This window comes from Dromiciops gliroides, chromosome 4 (assembly GCF_019393635.1).
Source record: "Dromiciops gliroides isolate mDroGli1 chromosome 4, mDroGli1.pri, whole genome shotgun sequence".
Lineage (NCBI taxonomy): Eukaryota > Metazoa > Chordata > Mammalia > Microbiotheria > Microbiotheriidae > Dromiciops > Dromiciops gliroides.
The window spans coordinates 451,679,888-451,697,317 of NC_057864.1; the positions used below are offsets into that span (position 1 = coordinate 451,679,888).

Sequence of the window (17,430 nt, forward strand, 5' to 3'; positions counted from 1 at the left end):
GGGTGGCACAGTGGATAGAGTACCAGCCCTGGAGTCAGGAGGACCTGAGTTCAAATCCAGCCTCAGACACTTAACACTTACTAGCTGTGTGACCATGGGCAAGTCACTTAATTCCAATTGCCTCACAAAAAAAAAAGAAAAAGAAAAGAAAAAAAGGAAAGCAGTAAGCTGGGAAACAATTTTTACAGCCAGTATTTCTGATAAAGGCCTCATTTCCAAAATATATAGAGAACTGAATCAAATATATAAGAATACAAGTCATTCCCCAGTTGAGAAATGGTCAAAGGATATAAACAGGCAGTTTTCAGATGAAGAGATTAAAGCTATATATAGCCATAAGAAAAAATGTTCTCAACCACTATTGATTAGAGAAATGTAAATTAAAACTACTTTGAGGTACCACCTCACATCTATCCAATTAGCTACTATGACAAAAAAAATGAAATGATAAATGTTGTAGAAGATGTGGGAAATTCGAACACTGATGCACTGTTGATGGAGTTGCAAACTGATTCAACCATTCTGGAAAGCAATTTGGAACTATGCCCAAAAGTCTATAAAACTGTGCATACCCTTTGACCCAGAAATACCACATCTAGGTATATATCCCAAAGAGATCATAAAAAAGGGGATAGGACCCTCATGTACAAAAATATATATAGCTGTTATATTTGTGGTGGCAAAGAATTGGAAATTGAGGGGATGCCCATCAATTGGGGAATGGCTAAACAAGTTGTCATATATGAATGTAATGGAATACTATTGTACTGTAAGAAATGATGAGCAGGCAGATTTCAGAAAAACCTGGAAATACTTACATGATTGATGCTGAGTGAAATGAGAACCAAGAGAACATTGTACACAGTATCAATAACATTGCATGATGATTTACTCTGATAGACTTACCCCTTCTCAGCAATACAATGATCCAAGCCAATGCCAAAAGATTCATGATGCTCTCCACATCCAGAAAAAGAAATATGGAATTTAAATGCAGATTGAAACATACTTCTTTCACTTATGTTGTTGCTTTTTTATTTTTTGTTGTTTCTTCTTTCTTGTTTTTTTTCTTTTTTTCTGATTCTTCTTTCACAACATGACTAATGTTGAAATATATTTAACATGAATGCAGTGTATAACCCATATCATATTGCGTGCTGGCTTTGGGAGGGTTGAGGGAAGGGGAGGGAGAAATATTTGGGATTCAAAATCTTACAAAAATGGATGTTGAAAACTCTTTTGATGTAATTGGAAAAAATAAAATAAAATACTAAGAGAATAAGAATTAAAGTTTATGATCTTTGGAAGGGAGTGGTTACTGGTAATGTTGGTACATCTTGGTAGGAAAAAGACAGCCATGCCATATGAATAGCCCTGAGAGAATAGATTGGGTAGAGGGAGGATGGCAGCCACAAAATTGGATGAGATGGGCATACCCACAAACAGGACAAATTTATACAATCACAAAACCCCAGAATTAGATGGCCAAAATAGACCTTGGTGACCATCTACTCTAGCACACAGAGGAAAGGAATCCTCACTATAATATATCCAATAAGTGGTCTTTTAGCCTCTCCTCAAAGACCTCCAAAGGGGGAGAATCACTTAGCTTTTTTTAAACAGTCAATGCCAATTTTTAACAACTCTATTGCTTAGGAAGTTTTTCTTGTTATAAAGCTTAAATTGGTCTCTTAGCAACTTAACACACATAGTTCCTGGTTCTGTGGTCTGAGTCCAGACAAAACAAGTCTGATTCTTCCTCCTTGTGACACTTTCATATGCTCGAAGACAACTCTCAAGCCACCAAGTCTTCCCTTGTCAAAACTGAATATTTTCACTTCTATTACATGCACTCAAGGCCCTTCACTATTTAAGCTGCTCTCCTCTAGATCCTCACCATTTTTTGTATTTTTTTGTATTTCTTAAACTATTGAAAGGACTAAAATTCTAGCTAGTCTGTCTAAAATCTAATGAGTAGTTGTCAATAAATTATAAGCTTTAGCAAGAGTTAGACTTTTTTTTTTTAGTGAGGCAATTGGGGTTAATGACTTGCCCAGGGTCACACAGCTAGTAAGTGTTAAGTGTCTGAAGCTGGATTTGAACTCAGGTACTCCTGACTCCAGGGTCGGTGCTCTATCCACTGTGCCACCTAGCTTCCCCAAGAGTTAGACTTTTAAGTATTTATTAAGGAGAATAAGAATTTGGTGAAGAGAAAGAGAAAGGCCTAGATTCATCTATCTATCTATTAAAGGAAGAGAGCATTCCTAACTCAGATCTCCGCCAGAGTCCACACAAAAAAAGAGAGCATCAGAGTGCCAGCCTCCCCCTTCTTCCTCCCACAAGCAAACGTCACTTCCTGATGCCAAAGAAAAGACGCATGGTCCTGCCCTCAGAGGCCCTCTCTTCATGTTGGAGCTTTCCTACAGTAAGTCTCCAGCAGGTGGTGTCATTCCAATCGTTACACTATGCTTCCCAGAATTGAAGCATATAATACAAGTAAATTCTGATAAGGGTAGAGTGCAGTGGAATTATCACTTTCTTATTCTTGGAGGACTCTCTTAATGCAACCCAAAGTCACATTATCTTTTTTGATTGTCATATTATATTGTTGATTCAAACTGAGCTTGTTTTCACTTTTCTTTGCCTGACACATTGCAAGGCTTATAAATGCTTATACATGGCATATTGCAAGTGCTTATAAATTCTTATTGATTGACTGTTAATTGTGTTTTGCTTAAATTTTTTCTTTGTAAGAATGGGGAGGATGGGAGGTTTATGAAAAATAATTCTAATATTTTTAAGGTATAAACAAAAGTTACTAATGGGGAGGATATTAGGTCAGTCAATAAACATATATTAAGTGCCTACTATACTAAGGTAGTAGTAAAACTATTCCTTCCTCCAAAACTGGAGATGTACTCTCCCACAAATACAGACTCATGGGGGAGAAAGTATAATCTTAGTCAGGCTATCCATCAGATTGGCTAAGATGACATAAAAGGAAAATGACAAATGCTGGAGGGAATGTGGAAAAACAGGTACAGTGATGCATTGTCTATAGAGCTGTGAACTGGTCCAACCATTCCAGAGAACAATTTGAACTCCACCCAAAGGGCTACAAAATTGTGCATATCCTTTAACTCAGAAATACTGTTAGTAGGTTTGAATCAGGAAGAGATCAAAGAAAAAGGAAAGGGACCCATATGTGAAAAATATTGATAGCAGCTCTTTTTGTGGTGGAAAAAAAATTGGAAATGGAGGAGCCCATTGAGGAATGGTCGAACAGTGAATGATATATGATTGCAGTTGAATACTGCAATAAGAAATTACAAAGGGGCCAGTTTCAGAAAAACCTGGAAAGACTTAGATGACCTGATGCAAATGAAGTGAGCAGAACTAGAACATAATACACAGTAAGGGCAATATTGTTTGTTGGGGTTTTTTTGGTGAGGCAATTGGGGTGAAGTGACTTGCCCAAGGTCACACAGCTAGTAAGAGTTAAGTGTCTGAGGCTGGCTTTGAACACAGGTCCTCCTGACTCCAGGGCCAGTGCTCTATCTACTGTGCCACCTAGCTGCCCCCCTAGGGCAATATTGTAATAAATATGAACTGTGAAAGACTTAGCCACTCTGATCAATACAATGATCCACCATAAATTCAAAGGACTCATAATGAAAAATGCTATCCACATCTAAAGTAGGAACTGATAAACACTGAGTCCAGATTGAAGCATCTTTTCTTTCACTTTCAAAAATTTTTTCTTGCTTCCCCCCACCCCACAACATGGCTAATGCTGAAATATGTTTTGCATGACTATATATAACATATATATAAAATGAATATCATATTTCTTCCTTTCTCACTGGGTAGGGGAGAGGTGGGAGAGAGGGAGAAAAATTGGAACTGGGAATAAACATTTAAAAAATAAAAGTAAATAAATAGATGCCAATGTTTATGAGGGAAAGATATATGGAATGAAGCTGGCATCTGGGGCTGGTGATGGGGTTCATTCTCTCCCGTTGACTCCCAGATTCATCTACCCAATCCCACTGTCAACCCCGCTGCACTGCACTCCAACCACTTTCTCTTCCTTCTTCTCCTCAGTAATTCAGGCTATTAAAAGTGATAATATATATTATCCAAGAAAGTTCATTTCAGTACAAGACTCTACACTATTGACAAGAACATGGGACTCCGCCTACCAGATACCAGGTAATTCAAAACAACTGACATAATGGCTGACGACTATGAAAAGGAAACTTGTATTATTTTATAAAATTTTTGTGGAAGAACACAATCCCAAATCTATGGCACATATCAGGCTTCAGTTTTCCTGTAGTGTTCTAAAATAACCTTCTCTAATGAGGATGACTGATACTGTTACTATAAAAGATGGAACTGGTACAATGAGGGGTTTGGAGGCAGAAATAAAAGATGCAACCAGAGTAAAAAAAAATTTATCAAATCAGAAAACTATGAGATTTCAGCAGAAAAGAATGAATGGGGCAGCTAGGTGGCGCAGTGGATAAAATACCAGCCCTGAAGTCAGGAAGACCTGAATTCAAATCCAGCCTCAGACACTTGACACTTACTAGCTGTGTGACCCTGGGCAAGTCACTTAACCTCAATTGTCTCACCAAAAAAGCAAAACACATACACACACACAAAGAAAAGAATGAGTGTTGTATTGACAGCAAAATTGATTTACAGAATTGGAAATATGATATATTCCTTTGATTTGGGGAAATGGTGGTACCACAAATGTGATGGAATTAATATCACTGTGCCATAAGAAATATTGGGTATGAAAACTACGGAGAAGCACAGGAAGACTTAAATGAACTTATTTAACATGAAATAATCTGAACCAGGGAAACCATGTAAGTGGAAAGAACAAATAAAACTAATGCTATGTAAGTATAATGACCAAGCTCGGTCTTAAAGAAAGAACTGAGAAGAAACTCACCTTCCTTCAGTCTTGGCAGAAGTAAGAGAACTATGATTGTGTAATATCACATATCCTGTCAGATTGGTTAATGTGCTGATTTTGATAAACTGCTTTTTATCTTTTTTTCTTTTTCATTAAAAGAAATGGGGAAACAAATAAAACAAAACAAAATATTAAAAAAGTGGGGCAGCTAAGTGGCGCAGTGGGTAAAGCACTGGCCCTCGATTCAGGAGGACCTGAATTCAAATCCAACCTCAGACACTTGACACTTCCTTGCTGTGTGACCCTGGGCAATTCACTTAACCCCCATTGCCCCTCCAAAACAAAACAAAACAAAAAACCCCAAAAGAAATGGGGGGGGGGCAGCTAGGTGGCGCAGTGGATAAAGCACCAGCCCTGAATTCAGGAGGACCTGAGTTCAAGTCTGACCTCAGACACTTGACACTTACTAGCTATGTGACCCTGGACAAGTCACTTAACCCTTATTGCCCCACCAAAAGAAAGAAAGAAAGAAAAAAAGAGAAAAAGAAATGGGGGAGGAACATATTTAGAAATAATGATCACGTAAGAATAAACCAATAAATTTTTTTAAGTTTACGAAGAAAGGAAGGAAGGAATAAGTAAGAAAGAAAGATATAGGGAACACATGTGACTAAGGTAATTCATGACTCCATAAATTTTAGGTCTTCAGTGTTTGTTTTTTCTTCAGAGAGTGATAGACAAGTAGCTCCACTGCTAAGCAGGGTTAACCCATCCACAACATGCAGCATTGCAGCTGGACTGGTGGCTCTACTGGGCTTGCTCCTTACAAGACATAGTGTTTCTACTGGAAGAATCCAGCCAGGGAGCTTGGCCACTCAGCTCCTTGGTGGCCAGCAATGAACGGCAGCAGCAGTAGTGGCCACCAGAACAGTAGTGGCCAATGGCAATGGAAGCTGCAGATGAATGCAGAGAGTCACCTGAGGACATTGTGAGCTTCCAGGAGTGTGAGTCCTCCTGGCAAAGGGAAGTGTTAAATTTAGACTCTAGCACCAATCCTCTGAGCACAGTTGAGAGTTACAAAGCTAAAGGGAGAAAAGGACTCCTATGGGTAGGAAGCCCTCCCCCTTCCCTTGCCATTCACATTCTCTACATTTGTATCTCACTGCTACTGTACTCTATGTATGAGCCGATTCTCTTCATCAACATTTTATTTGTGAGAGAGTTCATTTCCAGGTTTGGGGAAGAATGTTTAATATTGATATTGTTGATGGAAAGCATATTGGTGGGAACAACAATACTAGGAACACAACCCCTCAGAGTTACCCCTAGAAACCTGAGGACTAAGGAGTAAGCCCCCCTTGAAAGACTCCATCTGCAATGCAAGTGTCTATTTGGGAGGGGTGACCCTGGTTGGGGAGAGGTGGCACTACATGTAGTAAGTATAGCTTCCCACTGTCTTTCTATTACCCTATAAAGACTCTTTAGTGAGCCCCAAATTTAAGACACATGGAAGTTACCAGAAGTTCCATAAGTTCTAAGAGCTCTGGAACGGTTAGTTAAAAGAGCCCTTCTATGTTTTTTGAGAGGGTTTTTTTTTTGGTCTTCTGGGCCCCATCCAGAGACCTACACCTGTTTCCCAAGTCATCTACCTAAATCAGGGGAGTTCTTTACTAATTACAACTGTCTGGTATCTATACTATATAGTCTAACCTAAGTCCTGGCCTAGATAGCTAGGCAGTGCAGTAGATAGAGTGCCAGGCCTTTTTCCTGAGTTCAAATATGACCTCAGACACTTCCTAGCTGTATGATCCTGGGCAAGTCACTTAACCTTGTTTGCTTCAGTTTCCTCATTTGTCAGATGACCTGGAGAAGGAAATGGCAAACCATTCTAGTATCTTTGCCAAGCAAACCCCAAATACGGTCACAAAGAGTGGGACATAGGGGCAGCTACGGGGTGCAGTGGATAAAGCACTGGCCTTGGATTCAGGAGGACCTGAATTCAAAGCCAGCCTCAGATACTTGACACTTACTAGCTGTGTGACCTTGGGCAAGTCACTTAACCCTCATTGCCCAACAAAAATTTTTTTAAATAAAAACAAAACAAAACAAAGAGTGGGACATGACTGAAAAATGACTAAACTCCTGGCCTATCACACCTTGTCTTTATTCTTCTGAATAAACTACTAGTTTTACACTTTCTTTAAATTGGCAGGAGATGGCGCTAGAAGGTAGCAAATGCCATGAGCGTTAGGCTCATCTCCCAGTGGAAGGAAAGATGGGAGATCGAGAGAACAGAGGAGGAAAAAAGTGCAGAAAAAGATTCAAATGGAAAATTGTAGAAGGGAGAAGGGGGAGGAGACACTTTTGTTTTATGATCGCAAAGAAAGAAGTCCTTCCCAGCTTTTCAAATTAAACTAGCTTTAAAAGCACAGCGACAGTTGAATGTGTACTTGCGGGAAAGAGTGATTTGCAGTGATAGTTCCTTGGGATGCCCTGTGTTCCTATGATGCCCAGAATTTCGAGGAAAGCTCCAGAAATGATGAGGACCAGATGCTGATGCCCTCCAAAAAGAGGCCTTTACGTAAAAGAACTTTCAAATAACAATCTGTAAAAATCAAGTCCAAAATCACTACCTCGAACGTTACTTTTAGGAAGTCCCAAAAAATTATTAGAAATGCCAGAAGGTGGCGTCCTATGTGTTCCTGAAACAAAGAGGAATACAAGGGAAAAGTTTAATTTCAGTCATAGTCTCTCCCCAGGGACTCTGACCCTTTGGATGTCTTCTTGTCCATCTGTCTTCTTTTCTCCTTGGCAAGGAGTAGCTTCTTTTTCCATTATATTACAGTGTTTAAACTATCATGAAATTCAGGAAGTTTTTCCTTGATTAGCACAATTAGAGAATTTTGCAGTTTACAAAGTATCCTCCTGAACACTTGGGCTGTCTCCTAACAGAAAGGTGATGGACTCAGGGCACAGATGGAGACATTTTTAAAAATAGGACCAATGAAGAAACTTTTGTCTGGCTATGAATATTTGTTATGTGTTTTCTTTTATTTTTTTTATGGGAGGGGAAGGTTGGAGGAAAAGATAGATTTTGTGTGTGAGGCAATTGGGGTTAAGTGACTTGCCCAGGGTCACACAGCTAGTAAGTGTCAAGTGTCTGAGGTTGGATTTGAACTCAGCTCCTCCTGAATCCAGGGCCAGTGCTCTATCCACTTCGCCACCTAGCTGCCCCTGATTTTTGTTAATTGATAAAATAAGATTACATTTTTTAGAGTGTCTTCATGCGAGTCATCTCATTTAATCCTCAAAACAAACCTGTGCTAGTATTATCATCCCATTTTATATATTAGAAAACTGAAGTTCAGAGAGTTTAATTGACTTGCCCAAGGTCATACAGCTAGCTTATAAAAGCTTGGACAAGAATCCTGGTCTCCTAGGTTCTTTTCCCACTACACTATGCTTGCTTTCCGTCCTTAGTGGGACAGAATGAGGAGTTTAGTAGAGGAGTTTCAATTTTTTATTTCAATTCCAAAATATCTTGGTTTTGCAGCTGATCCACAAGTCATGTATAGGTATAGCCAGCTCTTGACTACCAGGGAATGATGGTGCAGCATATCTATTATCCTGGTCAGTTTGCCTCTTTCTCACGGTGTCAGAGCTGTTCCATAGCTCATTGCATTGATAACACTGGGAGTGAGCAGGAGCAAAAGGAGGACTGTAAACTTAAATGGATGGATTTTTCTTCTCTAGCCAAAGCTTTTGTGGAGGATGGGGGGGTGGGGGAGGTTTTTTTATTTCCTTCTCCAGCCCTCTGTTCCTTGAGAGGTTTCAATGTGAAGAATTTTGAACTTGTTCTGATCTCCAGATTTCTAGTCTCGTGGTGGATTAGACATCAACCCACATTCCTAGCACATGAATACTTTTCTCTCCCTTCTCCAACTTCCCCGGCTCCTTTGCCCACCCCAGTAGTCTAGATGAGTCTGGCACTGGATGCTGCCTGTTCCCCTTTAAGAAGACCCAGGACCCTCCTATCTCTGTGTATTTAGTGGTTTTTATCCTCCCTAGGTCTCCATCTCTGTCTCTTTCTCACTCTGATTCTCTTGAGAGTCTACTCAGTTGTTGAGGCTGTTTCTGTCTCTGCCTCTGTTTCTTTCTGAATATCTCCATGTCTACCCCCTGTTGAGGCCTCCCTACCATCAGTCAGTGTCTTCTCCTCTGACAAAAGCCGCCCTAGATCTGGGCTCCCCGGGGAGGAGGGGGGTGGATGGGTCTGGCAGTGAGAGACGCTGTCTCTTCATGGTGCTACAATCCCTCCCCCACTGGGCATACAAACGGGCTTTATCCTGCAAACAAACCCGCCCCCCATCACACCCCCAGTTAAGCAAGCACGTGGCCCTTGGCCCCCAGAATGAGGAGAGGGCAGCAGTAACAGGGCCCAGAGTCAATTCCAAACGTTATCTGTGCCTCAGTTTCCATATGTGGGTCTCAACTTCTATTTTGCTACCAGGACTCCCATTCTTGATCCACCTTAATCTTCAACTCCCTTTCTCTCCCCCCCAAACTTTCTCTCTGTTTCTGAGTTCAGGCATATATCCTATGTTGCCATTCTATCTTCATTTTTTTTTTTACTTCTCAGTTTTTCTGGCCTAACTCCAAACTAACCTGTAGACATCTTCCCCCAAAAGTGTTTTGTTTTTAGTATCACATCTCTTTATCTTCTTGGGCCAGAGGAGAGCCAGATAAGTGAGATGATGATCCAAATGCATGTCTGGAACTAGCTAGATTGAACAAGGAAGAGGATCTTAGGTGACCCCAGTTTAAGGGGTAAATTATGTGAATGAGAGAAAGGAAGAACCCCTAGCAGCTGGAATCCTGAGCAAGAGCCAGGGATCCCTATGAAACTGACTGCATACACCAAACAGGGTCCATCCTGCATGCCTAATAGGCTATTTAAGGAACTGGCTGCCGACATCCAGGGCACCCCCCTCCTTTTCCTCCTCCTCCCCTCCTCACACATACGCACACCCATCCAGAGCCACCTTAAAAGCGGGAGGCAATTGTGAAGTATCTGGCCAGTAAGTGGAGTTGGGACTGGATAATGAGATAAAGAGAGGGCAGAGAGAGACAGAAAGATTTGTACAGGGGAGCCAGAAACACACACACACACACACACACACACACACACACACACACACACACACACACACAAAGAAATAGAGTCTCCTGGAGAGTCCCCAGAGAGACACCAAGGGGAAAAATAGTTGGAAAGATAGATCTATAAAGGTCACTAATAGAATTTCCTGTGTGCTTCTCTCTCTCTCTCTCTCTCTCTCTCTCTCTCTCTCTCTCTCTCTCTCTCTCTCTCTCTCTCTCTCTCTCCCACTCACACCACAGTCTACCTGTCCCTGAACAAACTCCTATCTAACCTTCTGTACCCCTTCCAGGAGACCATGCTGCTATTTCTTAACCTCTTGTTAGAGCTGGTCCGGATTCTGGCTGCAGATGGGGGTACGTACATTTGTGTTTATTTGTGTCCATGTGTGTGTCCGCATGTTTGCAGGTACTCTAAGGAGGGAGGAGGGGTGAAGGGGCTGAGATGACAAGATTCTAGAGAAGGGACAAAGGAAGGGAGGAAGACCCTGATCCCTACTCTATTCCATGTGGTTTGAAGGGGTAGAGAGTAAAAGGTCAGGGGTGGCAGGGAAGGTTAGTAATAGATTCTACTACTGTTGCAGTTTTAGCTTCCCGAGCTTTCCTTATTTTAGAAGTCTTTCAATGAATAGAAACAGCTGCCTTGGAGAGTGGAGGCTGGGGGGAGTGTTAAGAAAGAAATCAATAGGGATTGAGCTCTTAGTGTAGCCAGAAAAAAACTAGCACCTGCCCAATTCTGTCCCTGAATCCTTGTCCCAGAGGTTTCATACCCAAAAGCATGGTAAATGCCCTTTCTTCATTCAAGTAGGGATAGAATCCAAGAATGTATTCCCTCTGATAAGGGGCCCACTAGGGTATATGGAAATAACTTTTGGGAAGAGGTGGACAGGGTCTCCAGAACTATCTTCCCAAGGGCAGGAAGGGTTGTGTTGGAGAAGGAAAAAAGCTAGCAAATTGTTAGTGGAGGTGTTCAGGAACAGAGGGTCCCAACTCCTCAGAGTCCTACAAGAAAGAGAAAAGGGAATGGTGACAAAGGGAGGGGGGAAAAGGAGTATTTTAGGGAAATCTAAGGTATATGGGAGAGAAGTATGGAGGGTGGAGTAGGAGAAGGAAACTAAGCCAGATTAATCAACATTATCAGGGAAGTCATTAGTGTCTTTCAGAGCTACTGGAAGATACTACCCACCAGCTTTCTGGTTGCTCTTAAGAAATCCCTAAGTGTCAGGTGTAGGGGTTGGAGACAAAGGCAGGATGAATTACAAAACTGTTGGATGTTTGAGGAATCTAGGGAAATAGGAGAGGACATGGGAACCTCCGCTATTTTAAATTTATAGCAGTCTGGAAAGTGAAGAATCTAGTATCAAAGAGATCCCACAGGAAGAATCTCCCCATAGCTCCCAACATAACCTAGCCCTAGGTGAAAACTTAGAAGCCAGGCAAGGAGGGCCCCCTGTGTCTCTCTCTGCTGCAAAGACAGGCTGGGTATGATCCCTTCATGTGACTCAGCTGGCAGCTCCCATCTCCCCACACAATGCCACTTTCATCCTGTTCTTGCTCGCCCTGGCTCCCCCTGCCCACCCACCCTCACACTAGACCCTGCACCAGTTCTCTCTTTCCCTTTAACCTCTGGGGATCTGGGAAGTCAGGGAACAAGGATTGTGGCTTTGAGATTATGGAGTTTCCTACTGAGCTGCAGCCCAGGGATCAAAAGTGGTGCTGAGTTGAAATTCACAGATGTTGATTTGCATCTCATTAGAATTTTATTCATATCCTGTGCTTTAGCCAAGGAATCCCTTCAACCTTTGCCTTTCTACCCCACTATCTTTGGGTGCTTTCCTGCCTCACAACCAGATACTTCATCTTTCCCTCTATTTCCCTGTCCCTCTCCTCCAGGCAGAAAGGAAGGGGGTTGGGATTATTGCACATTTGCATCCAGATTAATTTTAGCCTTCAGCTTTCTCCTGTTTCCATCCCTCCAGCCCCACCCAACACATTCGACCTGCAGGGTTTTAAAATAGGTCCCTCTCTCCTACCACAACCTTTCCCTGCTGAGGCCTCTGGTTTCAAGACTTCCCTGGGAAAGGTTGAAATGGAAGGGGATGAAAGAAATAGGGGACAAGGCAGGTGTGTGGGGAAAGAAAGAGCAGGGAGACCAGAAGAGGCTTGGGATATTGATCAGGAACATTGTCATAACTTCAGTTACTCCTCTTGCAGGTTCACATTGGACATATGAAGGTAAGATCAAGATTCAGTTTTCCTCCTACTTCCCTATTTTGTTTGTGGTGGAGAATGGGTATACTCTCCAGCCGTCGGGAGAGCCCAATTCTCTCCCTACCAGCTCCTTTCCCTCTCTCCTCTCCTGCCCCCACCACCTTTCTTCTCCTTTCAGCCTAATCTCTCTCATGGTCTCATGATCAATTTGACTCAAGAGAGGAGAGGAGAATTCTGGGCTTGCTGGGGAACTAAACTTATGAAGGGGGATTCTAGAGAGTGAATATCTCCATAAGATACTAACTTCCCCCACTAACTCTCAAAAAACAGAATCTTGCACCCCCAGCTCAGCAAAAGGCTCAAAACTTATTATTTCTGAGAGGCATGAGATGGAGGGTACTGTGGCATCCAGTAGAGAGAGGCAGGGAGAAGTTAGTGGAGACACTCAGACTTCTAACTCCTCATTCTACCACAAGCCTTCTACCAAAACCAATGCCATTCCTTAACCTGAATTGAGATAGTACAGAAGGAGCAATGGAGAGAAGTGGCAAGGCTTGGGAGGTTGTCAACTATTGGACCCTGGAGGCAGAACCTCACTCTGGCTACTCTTTGAACTTTTCTGGTCATTGACTCTGGCACTGACAGAAATCCAGAACAAATGTCAAGGACTCTGGTGAGGGAAAGAGAAGCAGGGCTAGGAAAATGAGACACCTGAACCCCATCTCCATTAGGTGGGGAGACATGAAAGGCTTGGTTCACTCCATCTTTCTCGGGCTTACAGCTGATTCCTCATCCTACCCTATCACTCCTATCCCAGTGCACCCATGGGCTTTCTTTTCCTTTCTCTTCCTGATCCCCATTACAGCTATCCTAGTCCTGGGTTATTGTTAAATCATGAAGAGCAGCCACCATTTCCATTTCCCAGAATTGGACCCACCACACACTTGAAGGAGAGGAACTGGGGCATAAAAGCTAAGGGACAATGGGGCAGCTAGGTGGCGCAGTGGATAGAGCACTGGCCCTGGAGTCAGGAGTACCTGAGTTCAAATCCGGCCTCAGACACTTAACACTTACTAGCTGTGTGACCCTGGGCAAGTCACTTAACCCCAATTGCCTCACCAAAAAAAAAAAGCTAAGGGACAGTTATTTTACCTCTCCACCCCTATATAATAGATTCAGTACTGGGGTGGGGGTTAAATAGAAGGCACATTCCTCAACATGTTTCCCTGGATGGGGTATGGGGTCTAGAAACTAGGTGGGGGGCAGCTAGGTGGCACAGTGGATAGAGCACCGGCCTGGATCCAGGAGGACCTGAGTTCAAATCCGCCTCAGATAGTTAACACTTACTAGCTGTGTGACCCTGGGCAAGTCACTTAACCCCAATTGCCTCACCAAAAAAACAAAAAAAGAAACTAGGTGGGCAAAGAAAGAGAGGGTAAATGTTCTGGGTAATTCTTTATTAGGCGCACATGGTCAGGACCATTGGCCAGCCACTTATCCTGAATGTGGGAGCAATGCCCAGTCTCCTATCGACATACAAACCGAAAGAGTGACATTTGATTCAGAGCTGCCTGCCTTGAAGCCCCATGGCTATGACCAGCCGGGCACAGAGCCCCTATCTCTGCGCAACAATGGACATACAGGTAAAAGAGAGGACAGGTACCTAGGCTTTAGTTCTAGTCGTGGAGGTTACATAGAAAGCAGGAATCACTGAAGTGTCCAATATTCCTAGGTTCTCTGGCAGTTTTAACCCTTACCTTTGGGGAAATGAGGGTGGGGATCAGGACTCTGCACCTTTCAGTAAAGATAGGGTCAGCCAGTCAGTCAGTCTCCAACCAAACCTCCCAGATTGGTTCATCATCTCTTATAGTGTCAACTTCTATCCAGATCTGGGAAAGAGGGAAATGTGCTGGAAAGTGAATTAGCCAACTAGAAGTGGGAGCCATAATGGGGAGGGAAGAACAGATTGGCCAGGACTCCCAGGAAATTATGGGAACACCCAGGGATGAGAAGTATCTACCCCAATACTAGATGTTCCCCTTATTCTCACAGTGCAACTCTCCCTGCCCCCCACTCTATACCTGGGGGGGCTCCCCCGAAATTACGTAGCGGCCCAGCTCCACCTGCACTGGGGCCGAAAAGGGCAGCCAGGGGGGTCAGAGCACCAGGTCAACAGTGAAGCCACAGCTGCAGAGGTACTGGGAGGCAAGAAGCATGGGCTTGGGTTGCTGAAGGGACAGGGTTGGGGAGCACTGGAGGGGATGAAACCAAAGACGGGGGATGCTGGGAGATAGGGTTGGGGAAACATTGGAGGGGTGAGGACAAGGAACTAAGGGTGCTGGGAGCTCAGGAGACAGAAACCGTGGGCTACAGACAAGGAAAACATCAGTTCCCCTCTCCCCGCAGCTCCACATTGTCCACTATGATGCTGATTCCTTTAACAACTTGAATGAAGCTGCTCAGAAGCCTCAGGGACTAGCTGTTCTGGGCATCCTCATTGAGGTCAGTGGTCCCCTAAATCACCTCCCTGCTTACTTTTCTCCCTCCTATCTTTACCTTTCACATTTGATCTCCTATATCAGTTCCACAGTGTGGGGAGAAGAGGGTGGTGGGCATAAAGTGATCACTATTCCTTACTAGCTGTGTGATCCTGGGCAAGTCACTTAACCCTCATTGCCTCACCAAAAATTTTTTTTAAAAATAAAGTAATGACCATTCTATTCAAGGAAGAGATAACCAAAAAAAAAAAAAAAACAAAACCCAGAAAAAAGAAATCAATCCAGATCATCCTAGAATTATCCCTGGAATGTCCTTGACCCCAGACTCCATATCTTCAAACTATCATCTCCCCATCCTAGGTAGGTGAGAATCAGAGCCCAGCTTATGAACACATCTTGGGCCACTTGGAAAAAATCAGGTATAAAGGTAAGCCCCCCCCTCCCCCCGCCAAAAAAAAATTGTGGAATGGAACAAGGTTAGGTCTTAGGAAGACTTAGAATTGTGGAATTAAAGAATTTCGGATTAGAAATGAATAAAGCAACTGCTTTCTAATGCATAACATCCCCACAAGTGGGCATCTAGCTTTGAACACCTCCAGGGACAGGGAACTCATTAACATGAGGCAACTCATTTTAGTTTTAGACATTTTTCATTTGAAGTTCTTTCCTGAATTGAGCCAAAATGTATCCCTGTCCCCTCCTCCTATAACTTCCACTTTTGATTCTAGTTCCCTAATGGCAAAAGGAGCTTGGGATCAGGGAAGACTTAAGTGGGACTGAGTTGTCTCATAACTTGGAAAGCACAGAGAACTCATATTTGATTAATGCAGGAGAACAGTAAAAGGGAGGGATGGATTTTGGCTAGTGCCCCTCCTTCCTTGGGGCAACTAGATGGTGAAGGGAATAGAGTATTGGGCCTGGAGTCTAGAAGACTCATCTTCCTGAGTTCAAATCTGGCACTTACTAGCTGTGTAAGCCTGGGCAAATCATTTAACCCTGTTTGCCTGTTTCCTCATCTGTCAAATGAACTGGAGAAGGAAATGGCAAACCCCCGTTTCTCTGCCAAGAAAGCCCCAAATGGGGCTGAAAGGACTGAACAAACCCCCCTTTACCTCTCTGCCTTCCCTAGGTCAGACCACCTTGGTGCCACCCTTTGATGTGGGAGGACTGCTTCCTCCAGAGCTGGGAGAGTACTACAGGTACAATGGTTCACTCACTACCCCTCCTTGCTACCAGAGTGTCCTCTGGACTGTCTTCCACAGAAAGGCTCAGATTTCTATGGGGCAGGTGAGACCAAGAGATGGATTGGAAGGGGTTAAAGATGTGGCCACAACCCTGTTCCTGTCCCCCAATACCCGTCTCTTCCAACCAATGACCCCTCAACCCTTCTCCCTCTTTCCCAGCCCTTTACTGTATACTCTGCCACCCTCAGCCCTTAATCCTTTTCCCTCAGTTAGAGCAGCTACAGGAGACTTTGTTCTCTACAGAAGAGAGCGCACCCTCCCAGTTACTGGTTCAGAACTACAGAGCCCCTCAGCCCCTCAACCATCGACTAGTTGTTGCCTCCTTCATCCCAGGTGAGGGTGCAGAGAATAACGAAAAGGGAAGGGGCCTGAAGGGTAGGAAGAGGGAAAACACTGGAGAACAAAAGGAAGGTGGGGAAGGCAAGGGCTCCAAGATCGCCACAAGTTCTGACTCTTTGGTGCTTGAGTTGATATCCTGAAAGGTGAAATTGGGCCTGACCTGTCTGCTCTTCCTTTGCAGAAGGAGCCTTTTATTCCACAGGTAAGATAACCCCTACCCAACTTTGCATGGATCGCTTCTGTGGGTGTGTGTCTGTGTGCACGCGTGTGTAAGGCCTGACTCAGTCCACGGTCTAATGGTTCTTTGGCTCTCCCAGGTGAAATGGTGGGTCTAGGCCTGGGAATCTTGTTCGGCTGCGTCTGCCTCTTGCTAGCTGGTTACTTCATTGCCAGGAAAATTCGGTGAGACTCTATCCTCCACCCTGCTTAGTGGACCCTTACACCGATCCTTTTCTTTCATGAAGGGCCTCCTATTGTACCTCTAAATTGTCCCCTTAAAATAGGAACAAATCCTCTGGGTCACCCCTTCCCCCATAACTCATCTGCTTCTTCCCCAGGAGGAATAGGCTGGGGGAACAGAAGAGTGTTGTCTTCACTTCATCCCGACGTGCTACCACAGATGAGTAGAGACCCTCCGAGAAATCCCTTCACCTTCACTTCTCAGCAAACCTGGAGGATTCAGTGCTGGGACTTGGCAGACAATAGCTATAGCAGTAACAGTTGAATGTCCCTCCTTCCTCCTGACACCTCCCTGGGGAGCGACCCTGGACTCAAAAGAAAATAGTGTGGAAAGTTCTTACCACCAAAAGAAAGGTGGGAAAAGTCAGAGGATTGGTTTTTTTTTGTGGATAAGACAGTGTTTTTTCCCAAGAAGGGGGAATTAGTCATACTTGAGAATCCCCTCTCACCTTTCAGTATCTTCTCTGGACAGGACAGATGGTCCCTTGGAAAGAGGGTTGCTGTGGTAGGGGTTCAATAATCCACATTCTGAATGTTTTGGAAATAAAACATTTTTGACTACACCATAACGCTCACCTTTGTGGCTCCTGGGATG

The 17,430-nt window shown here is 43.6% G+C and overlaps 1 protein-coding gene across 4 annotated transcripts; it reads left to right on the top strand.

Annotated features, from left to right (window-relative positions):
- Positions 1-9,962: 9,962 nt before the first annotated feature.
- Positions 9,963-17,398, top strand: CA14 (carbonic anhydrase 14). 4 transcript variants are annotated; one of them, XM_043999937.1, is made up of 12 exons: positions 9,963-10,008; positions 10,378-10,441; positions 12,299-12,319; positions 13,759-13,938; positions 14,348-14,490; positions 14,702-14,797; positions 15,154-15,220; positions 15,923-16,080; positions 16,247-16,370; positions 16,558-16,578; positions 16,694-16,778; positions 16,934-17,398. In XM_043999937.1, exons 2-12 carry the CDS (start codon positions 10,384-10,386, stop codon positions 17,001-17,003), a joined length of 1,023 nt encoding a protein of 340 aa, XP_043855872.1. In that variant the 5' UTR covers positions 9,963-10,008; positions 10,378-10,383; the 3' UTR covers positions 17,004-17,398. The 4 variants fall into 4 exon arrangements, with proteins under 4 accessions (XP_043855872.1, XP_043855870.1, XP_043855871.1 ...); XM_043999935.1 differs by lacking the exon at positions 9,963-10,008 and adding an exon at positions 10,088-10,276 and having other exon boundaries at positions 10,313-10,441; XM_043999936.1 differs by lacking the exon at positions 9,963-10,008 and adding an exon at positions 10,088-10,242 and having other exon boundaries at positions 10,279-10,441.
- Positions 17,399-17,430: the final 32 nt, after the last annotated feature.